The sequence below is a fragment of the Cyprinodon variegatus genome, unplaced genomic scaffold (assembly GCF_000732505.1).
Source record: "Cyprinodon variegatus isolate N-32 unplaced genomic scaffold, C_variegatus-1.0 Scaffold446, whole genome shotgun sequence".
Lineage (NCBI taxonomy): Eukaryota > Metazoa > Chordata > Actinopteri > Cyprinodontiformes > Cyprinodontidae > Cyprinodon > Cyprinodon variegatus.
The window spans coordinates 338,286-350,232 of record NW_015150899.1 but is presented as its reverse complement, the minus strand read 5'-3'; the positions used below and the strand labels follow the sequence as shown (position 1 = coordinate 350,232).

The following is an 11,947-nucleotide window of genomic DNA, read 5'->3' as shown; positions in this document are numbered from 1 at the left end:
ATATATATATATATATATATATATATATACACTGTTAACCTACAGAGATCATGTAATTCAAACTTCAAACAAGTTCTTAAAATTCATGAACAATTCTATAGATTCAAATAGAAGTAAAAAAAAATAAAAAATACACAGAAAAAACTCACTGATGGCAAATGTTTCTCATAGTAGTACAGTGGCATGCTTGCTTAAAAAAAAGGGGGGAGCATAAAAAAATGGCAACCCATTTATGCATATATTAAAAATCAAAGGCAATGAACGCCACTGGAGCCATTTTTCTGGAGTAAAAAACAGGCATAATGAACCAGCAACAGACAGGTATTCAAATGAGTTTTTATAGGCGCACCCAAAAGCAAGCTTCATTAAGACCTGAAAACAGTAGGTACAGTATTTCAATAAGAGTAATGCATCATAAACGCTTCTGAGCAAACATACGACGCAAGACTCCACTGCTGAAGAAAAAGCTTGTTCAAAGTTTGCTTCAACTCTTTGACTTTCTGAACAGTATAATCTGGTCAGATAAGGCCAAAGCTGAACTGATTGGATATCATTGCTTGTTGCACTGGAAAAAAATTAAAATCTAGATAAGTCATTTTTTCTTAAAAGAAGCACATTTTTTATTGGATTGAGGTAAAAAGAGACATTTTGCCAATGGAACAAGACAATTTACACTTAAAATAAGAAAACACGATTGCATTGTCTTATTTCAAGCGTATTGTATCTAATTATCTGATTTTAAGAGCAAAAATACTAATTTGATTGGCAAACTATTGCATTTACCTTCGCAAATTAAGGGTAAATAAACTTAATTTTAGGAATTTTTACATATTTCTAGATCGTTTTCCCACTGAGTACATTGGAAATGGGTTCCAGGTTCCAGCATATTTCAGCATTCCATGGCGTTACACTCAAGAACTCAGTGTTACGCTGAAAATCAGGTTGAAACGCACATTTTGTATAAAAGTTTTCAGTCAGAGAGAGAAGAGCAACTTTTCTGCTTCCCTGTTAAAAAGTAGTCCCACGTGTATTAAGCTTCTCTTAGGAATCCAGTGTGTGTGGGCTGTGTCTGTTTTTCGTGTTCTCTCCCTCCACCACCAGGTGGCGCCCTGTTCTCGTTGGTCCTCCCACACACCTGCGGCTGGTTGCGCTCATTACTGAGGACTCTTAAGCAGTGGACTGCTACTACCTCGACGCCAGAGTGTTTGCCAGTTTTGGGTACTCTAGCCAAGCTGAGTTTTGCGGAGTCAAACTGCGTCTTTGTCTCTCTGAGTTCTAACCTTGTTTTTGTCTTTGCCTTTTCGGCAGGAAGACATCCTGCAAACTGGATTTTTGGCCTTCTCCCCTTGGAAGGAATGTTTTGAGCTTCACACCGAGCAGGGGATTAATCTCCACACGACCCGTTCAAGTTCTCCTGGAAATCTAAGTGGCAGTCCGCTCCATTGCTCCTCAAGGAACCAACCAAACCAAAAACCTGTCCACCCTCCAACGAGCCCCCCAATCTCTGGATAAACCCACACCGACTGGATTCTGGGAAGAGAACCTTTTTCTGCTAACGTGAGTCCCGTTCATCTCTGATTTTTGCAAGACGTTGTTCAAAGTTCCCACGGACCCTGAACTAACCTCTGAACTTCCCTTCTCACTTCCAGTTCTGGTTCACCAGCTCTCTGAGTTACCCCAGATCAACCCTATTGATTATTTCAATAAAGCTGTTAAACTTTTACTCTGGTTCTCTGAGTGGTTTCCTGCATGTGGGTCAGATCTCTTAAAAACATCATGACAGCTTCCACCGATCCACCCTGTATTAAGAGTTGGATATAAACAATAGATCCTCCCCGCATTCAGTTCATACACGGCCTCATCCACTTTGTGCCTCAGGTAACAGTCTTAAAGTAAAATTTAATAACATAAAATAATTTATGTAGTTTTTGTTCAGGTTAAAAAAACCTTATTAAATACTAGAAATTATTTCTTAAAGTTTCTCTTAAATTTGAAACTTATTTTGAATATTTTTAATACAGTGGTGGAGTAGAACTAGTGTAAATTCTTTGTTCTTTAGATATTGATCTATTTTTCCTTCCAACTATAGAAATCACTGATCGCTTTTGGCATATTTAAAAAACATGTTTATTCTTAATTCATAATGGGTTTTTGATATGTCATCATTTACAGGTAATTTTAATGAAATATATAAAAAAAATATGTTTTTCTTTAAAGCTGCAGTTAATATTGTTCAGTAAATAAAAGCAGATTACTGCTAAACTTACATGTTTTGTTATTATGACTATAATCTTTCCTCTTCTGCTTTGATTTGGAACCAGAATGAATTGACCGTACGATTATTAAAAGTTTCTGAAATAAGCCATCCATGTGATCTAAATTCTGCTTTATATAAAGGAATTTGGTTCTAGCATGAGGCTAAGTGAAGCCCCGTGTTGAGTCATGCAAAAATCATAGCTTAAGTAATCTGCTTCTCAACAGTGTCATACCTCAATATTCTTGCTTGCAACATTCTTCACCACTGCAGGAAACAAGTCAGATGCATTTTTCCCCTTAGAAATGAGCTAAAAAGAAAGAAAAACATAGGGGTGATTATCTTCTGGAGAAAACAGAATTATAAAGTAAAAAAAAAATAAGGAACTCACTTGAACAATCCTCTTCATGGCCTCCAGTTTTAAAGACTCCTTGTTGCTCTCCAGCATCTCTTTCAGGTCTTCATTTCTGGAAACAGAAGATATTTCAAGTTAACTCTACAGTAGGAACATTGTGTGTCGACAGATGCTATTTTAACTAATCAGTTTCAAAGTTCCAGCTGGGTCAAAGGTGCTGTGAAATCTCCATGCTTTGGACATCTGTCTGCGCTTCAGCTGTTGCAGCTAGACATGCAAAGGTACGCCGCAAAATGACAGCACAGTCTGGAGAAAAAAAACGCACAACATTGTCCTCACAATAAGTCCAGTATAACCAGTTTATCGCTCACATGATGGCAATGATCATGCTTTAGGTAGCGCGGACCCACAGCGTTCCTCAGACGACAAAACTCAGGGCCTGATCCATGCAGAGGATGATTGAGATGCTCCATTGTTTCAGCAAATATCAGATTCCCGTGAAGAATTTGGTTAAGACCATTTAATACCAATCACAACCAGCAAATGCTTTATTTTGACCTTATTTCACCTCATACAACCATGTGAAAAAGGTGGATGATTTAGAAAAACATAAAACAGCCAGATATGGATCATATACAGGTATAAAGATCAGATTTTGGCTGCATTAGCTTGTGAGGCGAATGTAGCCTTAGATTAGCAGTTTTGCAGCATTGATAACATTGGGGCTGCAAATAACGATCATTTTGCAAATAGATTAGTCTGTTGATTATTTTTTTCAATTAATCAATTAGTATTAGATAGCCAAAGATTCTTTAGAAAAGACTTTTTATGAAATTAAACCAGGTAAAACTTTTCGACTTGAGTTCTGGATAGAGCATATTGACAGACGAAATTGTTTTTTTTTTTTTTTTCTTAAATGCAAAATATTTATATTCTTTTTTTACAACTTTGATATAATTCCTGCTTTAAGGGGGTTGTTCTGTCAGCTTAGGAATGTTTTACAGTCTCTATACTCCAGTTAACGATTTATCGATTCCTAAATTAGTTGACTATTTTAATAATCGATCAATCACAATTAATCTGATTAAGCGTTTCAGCTGAACTAGTCTAATTCCAGCTAAAACCAGGAAAAAAAAACTAAAAAACTAAGCCTTTGACCTTTTCAGCTATTCTCTTATAAGACATTTTCACAAAATAAAAGATGAAGTTCCAGTGATTTATTAGCTGGCATCCAACCTAGTTTATGAAATAAAGGTCCCATTGTTCAGACTGAAAAAAAATGGATCAGGTGTGCATTAAGATTAAAGTTTAAACTAATAAAAAAAATAACAAGGGTTGCACAGATTAGAAAATAAGGGCAGATATCTGATGTTAATTTTGTCATTACAGTTGCTAATTGCTGTAGACCACCGCTTCCCTTTGAACACCATGAACAACGCTGCAGACATTGCTTCCCTACTTCAGGTAAACGCCCCAATCAGTCACATGACCAACAAAAACTACCACATGACCAATCCCCTCCACCTCCCCTGCTGAAACATTAACTTTATGGAAATATTGTTTGTTAATATCGACCTCATTTTACAAATTGGACCGATACAGATATTAATTCCAATTATATCGGGCATGCATAAAAAAAAAGTGATTACAAAACTGTCAGCATGTATTAACATTGTCATAAAGGTAGTAATTATCATAGAATATAATATATTAATAATTTTGTTAACACTTTAAATTAGATAAAGCCTGGAATCATACATTTCCATGTGAAAAAATACAGACCTATTCCATACTTGTAGTTTTGTTTAGCAAACTCTGGTTTTGCTAAATAAAACAGCGATTTGAGCTTTTCTTTTCAGATCGATTTAAGCCTCTAACTCATATTTCTATTCTATCCATGTAAAAAACAAAGATCTGATGATTTTAGTTGATCCACAGTGTGAAAAAATAACCCCAGAGAGCGTGTGTGGAATAGAGCCTGGAGCTAGGGGTGGTCTTACTGCTGTACCCGGCTTTGTGCGTCTCCTTGGGTTTGCTGCTGGTTTGGGTGAGGGCCTGCTCCTCCTGACTGAGCTCAGGCTTCAGACTGAGCTGTAAGCTCTCAGCAGACACCAGCACTGTCCTCATGGCTCCTGCTGCCTCAGAACGCAAAGACGACAACCCTCCGTTCATCCCGGCTTTCCCCTACAGCAGTCCTCTCACGGACTCCGCAGCCTCTGCTGGATGTAAATCCACAAAACCAGCGGCAGTGCCGTCCCAGTCAGACTCCTTTAGGCCGTGCGTCGTGTTTGTTCTTCAGAATCAATTTAAAGTTGTCTTCTTTTCACAAGAGGCTAAGTCAAAAACAGCAGAAGCTCCACAGACTTTGTCAGTCACCTCTCTCTTCCTCTTCTTGTGTGCATAAAAAAAGTCACAAGATTCCCCCGTCAAGCAGCTAATGGCAAGTCATCCTTACGCCTGAGGATAGTGTAGCTCTTTCCTAATGCTGTCCCCTCCTGCTGGTCAGATGTCATTCAAGCATTTCTTCTCCCTGCTAACACATGGAGCCCTTTCCTATGGAAAGCCAACCACCTCACCTGCCTCCTGGCTTTGAATGTGACTCAGCAGCACTTCCCTCTAGGGGAAAAAGGAGGGCCTTATCTACACTGGTGGGTAAACACCAAGCCACTTTTCCCTCACCACCACTGCACAACAATCCACTTTAGGCTGACACCGCCAAGCCTGCATACCCAGCCAAGTTTGGCAGGCAAGGCCAACAGGACAGGCCTTTAATCAGAGATAACCGAACCAGAATGAATGTCAGGAAATAGCCTTGAAGATGTCGAGCACAAAAGAATGATTTTTTTTTTTGCAAAGGGAGAAATCTGTCCGCAACATTTTAAACCCTGATTGTTTTCCACAAGAATAAGAATAAAGGTTTAAATAGTTTGGACTTCAGACTTTCCTATTCTATTTTACACATTTTCAATGTGTTTTAAGTATGTGTTAGCTACTTTAGTTTATTTTTTTTTTTATGCTTAGTTTCAGTTATAATTTCAGTCTTTTATTGAATACTAACCTACTGGGGTCAATACCAAAGAAAAATAAAAAATATAAACAAAATCTCCAATCAGGACAGACCGCTGCAGCAACTTAAGTGACCTGACTGCTGTACCTGTTATCTGTTGTGTAATGTGGGTAGTAATTAGTCACATTTATTCAACTTCTGAAGGGGGGAAAAATTAGTTTTCTGCAGAAACCTAAAAATTACTAGGGGTTTAAATAATAATCATTTTGCGTCTGCAGGAGTATCGATTCACGTTTTTTTTTCTTCCGGTCTATTTTTATCCATTTGATCCTGGACGTAATTCTGACTCCCGTGCTGCGGTGGCGCTAAACCTATTTTTCCCTCCTACCTCACTTCCTTTAGTCACTACCCTCTTTCAAATTGCACACACACTCGCGTGAACACAGAGACATTATTATTCAGTGAAGGAAGTTTTTATAGGCCTAGGTGGAGTACTACTTTGCTACTTCTGTTATTTGCTGTTGTTTCTCAAATAAAATGCATAATGATATTACAGATTTCATTAATTTATTTAAAATTTGAAACATTGTCTAGCCTGTAAGGTAAAACAAAAAAAAAATTTACAAATTAATAGAATCAAATCATATTGTGGTGTATTCTCGTGGAGTATCGAAAATAATCAAATCGTTTGGTCAGGTAATTGATACTGAATCGAATCGCCACGACGGGTGTGATTTACACCCCTAAATATTACAACAATATTATTTAATCTTACTGTTAAATATTGCTTCCTTTATTCGACAAAAATTGGCTTCTTTTAACTAGGGCTGTTTTAAAAAACAAAAAACAAAAATCAATTTTGGACCAATTCTCATAATTCCTAAAGACTGATTTATTTAAAAATAAATAATAATTATCACCGTCCTTAAAGCCACAATTAAATGAGCTATTTATGCAATACTGGTATCAATATGTTACACAACCTGTAGGCATGTTATTTAGGTTACATCTAAAAAAGAAAAGTTTAATAGCCGAAAAACAGCTTAAAATCAGACCAAATCAAAAAGAATTGCTCCTAAATCTTAGGAATTGGAATCAAATTGATTGTTGACATAGGAATCGATACCCAGCCCTTGTTTTAACCATGAATGCAGCACAGACAAACATCTAAAACCAATACTACACATGCTCAGTTGTTTTCTTATTACATTTATCTTAATACTAAATCCAATATTATCAGTTTCTCAGTACTTGAGAAGCCATTTTCAGATCATTTTTCCTCCTACTTTTTGTATAACTTTGAAGTCATGCTAGTACTGCTGCTCTTACTTTGGTCAAATGTTTGGCTAATCTGCATCCAATGTGTTTAATAAAAAACACATCAGTACACAGCTGCACTCAAAACAAGAAAATAAAAAGGTTACACAGACAAAATACGCAACTAGGCAACCAATTACTTTCCTAATCCTCCTGGCATAGAAACCGCAAAGAAATGTTGATTACTCATCTAAAACGTGGCAAAAAACGCACTTAGTCAGCCTGTGATTGTGCAATTTGTCCTACTTAGAAAGATGAGAGGGTCTCATTGTCACATTGACAGATTAAAAAAAAAAAAATCTCAATACTTTAGAGCATAACCTTCTTTGGTAATTACAGGGGTCTACAGTTTCTGTCAGTCTCCATCAGGTTTGCTGAGACTGAAGCTGCTACTTTGGTCCATTCCTCCATCAGATCTCCTCTAGGGCAGAGATATTTTGGTGCTGTCGCTGGGAACCACAGACTTTTGAATTCCTCCACAAACTTTCCATCTTAGGTTGAGGTGTGGTTGATGGATAGGCCCCTCCAGGACCTCATTTTAACAGAGACACTCATTGTCCTGCTCAAAGACACAGCCATTTCCTTTCCTCAATCCTGACTGATGCAAGAAGGTTTGGGCTTCACCATTCATTCTTCCCTGACCACAGATGAATCTTTCTGACCCCTTTGCAGAAAAATATCCCAAAGCACGATGCTTTAATGCCAATGCTTCACAATAGGTGTTCATGGGATGCAGCTCAGGATATCTTCTTCCTCCAAACACACAAAAAAGTTCTTTTTGGTTTCATCTGACCACATGATGCACAATGTCATTACCTGGATATTTATTTTTCCTCATATAGTCTCTCATAGTTAATGAGTACCTATGATGATATCTAGAGCCCTTTCTCTCCTCTTTGGAGAACTTCCACAACAGGTTGAATAAATAGTTTTTTTGCCCAGCGTTATAAGTCTTGGTCATCCTTTACAGAGATGGAATGACATTTTCAGCCGATATTAGCATTTTTTACTTGCTTTTATATCGGACATGTGTTTACCGATTTAGCAGCAATGCCTTGAGATCACCTCAGGCCCATGAACTACCTCTCCCTCTGTTTGCTACAGATGTTCTTTTTTGTTTTAAATTGAGACTTGTGTAACATTTGTTATTATTGTGTCATTTTTATAATGCAAATGAAGGAAGAAAAAATAATTTCTAAAGAAAAAAAAAAGGAAATATGAGGGGATCAGTTAAAATTGATATCAAAATAACTGGTATATGTTAAATGGAAAAATGAAACAACTACAGACGCAAGGAGAATACCTTTCTTGTATCCAGATAAATATGGTCACGGTTGTCCAACATTGTATATGAAGTTGAATGTATTGTTGCCTCTCCACTGTATGTGTTCAGAAATGTTCAATCAAAAATAAGTATAAAAAAAAATAATAAGAACTGGTATAGGCCTTAAAAATCCTGTGTCAGATCTTTAATCTTTTACAGAAGCTGAAATCTAACTCTGTATAACAATAAAAATTGTACCAGACTCTTAGAAAAGACATAAATCAAATCATAAGAGCTTTCGTGTTTTAGGTTGATGATTGTCTCCCCCTAGTGGTCTGGAGAAATCCAGCTATTAGGAGTTTGTCTGCAGCTTTTTCACCTTGCAGTTTCTGCTACTTGCAGCATTTTTTTCTTTGCATGTGTTCTTTCAGCCACAATGCCAACTGATGTTGTCAAGTCCAGGTGATTTTCTACTTTTTAAACTAAATAAAGTATAAATATTAGTGAAAAAAATATCTAAACACATAAGGTTTTACTTTTCCGCCACAAAATGAAGATTTGTGAAAGAATTCTTCAATAAATACTAGCGAAAAATCTGCTAAGTGATGTAAAAATCGGCTTATATTTTTATTTAAACATGTTCAAAAGATCAACTGGGCAACACTGGGTAGTACTAATCAGTTAAGTTCTTTCAAACATACTCATCCATGTCTTTATGGGCACAATTATGCAGGAGCAGCAAAGGACCATCATCACCAAACCGTTCTCGCAGAGTCAGGAGCAATACATTTTCCATAATGTCTTAATATCTCTTTTTACCGAAATTACCATCTTCACAAAAAGCAGATTAGCAAGTGTTCTTCTCCTTGTCACTTCCAAAACTAACTGGTCAAATGTAATTTTCCACTACGGAGAATGTATGTCCACAGCTCTGGATCTAGAGGCACTACGCTTTACTGCTGCAGCCGAACCTTTTGCATTGCAAATGCCTTAGAACACGCTGCACTAAGAAACCCATTCCATAAACTTCTCTAGGCACCGTTCTGAAGCAAATCTTAAGGTCTTTGGAGGTCAATATATAGCTGCTGACCTCTGGGATTTTTACTACAACACTTTTCTACCATGGCTGACATTTTCATCCATGACTGGGGTCCATGTCTTTCATCAGCACTTTTACTTTCTTGTTACAATACTAGAATTCACTTAGTTTGTGGAAGAAACTCATTAAGAAAAAAACTATTCTATAGAATTACTCTGCATCCTCACTAGCTGGATTTTAGCCATTTGTAACCACTGAGGTCAACAGATAGCTATTAGCAATTAATGATCTCTCAAGCAGGAAAACCTGGGGAAAAAAAAAAGCCATTTGTAACCACTGAGGTCAACAGATAGCTATTAGCAATTAATGATCTCTCAAGCAGGAAAACCTGGGGAAAAAAAAAAATATTGTTACAGGTCGGGGTTCTTAAAGAGAATCTGCAAAAAAAAGGGGTATCAACAGCAGAAAACTTCTGTGTTAAAAAAACTCTTAAAGTTCTGGTAAAAGATTTCTCTTCCCATCATGTATTCACACTAGGGATGGGAACGGTTTATGAAAACCGTCCGAACCGTTCGGTTCGACTGTCTTGGTTCTGTTCGCGTGTGTTTCGTTCGGTTCATGCGCTGCTCCTTTTTCTCATAGGCGAAGCGTTTACACTCCAGAGCAGAAGGTGGTGGTACTGTGACCAAAGCCAACCACCAGTAGTAAACAAGAAGAAGAAGCGAAGCAGCGTAGCCGGGTGTAGCAGAAAAAAATCAGTTGTTGTGGAGAATTGTGTGGGTATGGCGACTGGGAAAGAACAGGAGTTGGAAGACGCGCCAGCAGCACTTTATAGGTCTGTTGTATGGGAGCGCTTTGCATTTAGAGTGACCTACGATGACGGCGGAAAGAAAGTTGTGGATAAAAGTGCAACAGTGTGCAAGCATTGTGCAACATGTTTTGTTTATGCTAACAGCAACGTGACCAACATGTCATGCTAACCCCGAAATCCCTCATACTCCGTCAGCGCTCCGCTCCGCTGCGCTCCAGACCGGCTGCTGAAAGCAAAGCCTACAGCCCCCACTGTGGCTCCTGTCCGCTCCGCTCTGAGTCCCTTGGAGATGGTAGAGAGCATGCGCCAGATGATTAAATTCAAAGGAGCAAAACAAACGGAAATGATCCAGGGTTTCCGCGGATCATTAAAAATAATTACAATTCATAAATTTTTTGGGATTTTTTCATTAATTTTATACATTTTTATGGGATTTCGGTGTAACAATCAACATATACCGTACTGAACCGAACCGAAAACCGTGACCACGAAACCGTGAACCGAACCGAACCGTGGATTTTGTGAACCGTTCCACCCCTAATTCACACCAAAAGCAAAACCTGTGAAAAATTAACCAGACAATAAGCCAGAAGTTCACCTGGTCAGCAAAAGAGGCTGAGCATCTATAATTAAATTGGCATGATTGAATTTAATGCTCAATCTTTTTTTAACCACTCGAAGAAGTAAAATTTATGTTCATTTCACATTCCCCTTTCCTTCTGACCTTCAAATAGTATCTTTTAAAAACAATTAAAGTTTCCTTCAATGTTTCTTGCCGTTAAGACGAGGAAAAATGTGACCTGTGATCAAACTTTGTCACATTTAAGGCTGCAACTAATGATTATTTTGCTAATCGCTTTTTTCTGTAAATAATGTTTTTAATTCATTAATTACCAGATGGCAAGACGTACCTTAAATAAGAATTAATGCAACATTTAAAGAAGGTGAAGCTAAAGCTCTGCCTCATGAGGAGTTCTGGAGAGAGCATACTCAGACCAAACAGGTTTTAAATCTTAAATGCAAAATGTTTCAATATATATATATATATATATATATATATATATATATATTTTTCCCCATCTTCCTTTTTGGGAAGCAAAACATCTTCTAACTTGGAAACAAAGTCCAGTGGATTGCTTTTAAAATTTTGGAATGACTGTGACCTGGATGACTGAGAATCTTCACCAGCATATTTTATCTTTTTCACAATTTTGACATAACTATTGCTCAGAGTGGCATCCTCTCTCAGCTACTGGCTTGTGTTAAGAGTATGTATATACCTGTTAATCAATTACTGAAAAAGCTGAGGATTATATTATTAATTAATTAATTAATTAATTAATTAATTAATTAATTAATCCGATGAACTGTTTTAGCCATGTCACATCTATGAGTGTCGATCATGAGCATCTGATTTTGTATAATGTGTTTGTGGGTTGCAGGGCCATGGATGGGATTCAAACCAAGACCTTGCTGCAAAACAATGTCGTTTTAAGTAAAAATAAAAAAAAAATAAAAAATGGGAACAGAACACCTTGCTTGTTCAGCCAGGCCAACAATTCCCTCTAACGACCCCCCTTTCAAAGACATAGATAGGTGTCGGGTATTACAGGCTAACAAAGGAGCCAAACGACCCCCATTTCAAAGGGACGGACCCGTTCGGCCGTTTTAATTTGCATGTTTTCTAAGCCAAAACAAGGCTTTGTTTTTTGTCCACATGATAAAGCCTCAAACTAAAGGCTATTTCTGACATTTTGAACTGAAAGAGCTTCCTGAATGGGAAGCGAAAAATCTTAAAACTTGGAAAAAAGGTCCATTGGATTGTTTAAAGCTACAGTGTGTAATAATTACAGGGATATACAGTCAGAAATGTAATATATTATACATAACTATGTTATTT

At 37.3% G+C, this 11,947-nt stretch overlaps 1 protein-coding gene across 1 annotated transcript in view; it reads right to left on the bottom strand.

The window, feature by feature from the left end:
• Positions 1–5,032, bottom strand: part of ap3b1 (adaptor related protein complex 3 beta 1 subunit) — a 91,916-nt gene extending 86,884 nt beyond the window's left edge. The window contains exons 1-3 of the mRNA XM_015389047.1: positions 4,618–5,032; positions 2,646–2,721; positions 2,490–2,564 (exon numbers count right to left, since the gene is read on the bottom strand). Coding sequence (XP_015244533.1) covers positions 2,490–2,564; positions 2,646–2,721; positions 4,618–4,781 — 315 coding nt within the window. The 5' untranslated portion in view covers positions 4,782–5,032. The remainder of the gene's footprint in view (positions 1–2,489; positions 2,565–2,645; positions 2,722–4,617) is intronic.
• Between the last annotated feature and the right edge of the window lie 6,915 nt (positions 5,033–11,947).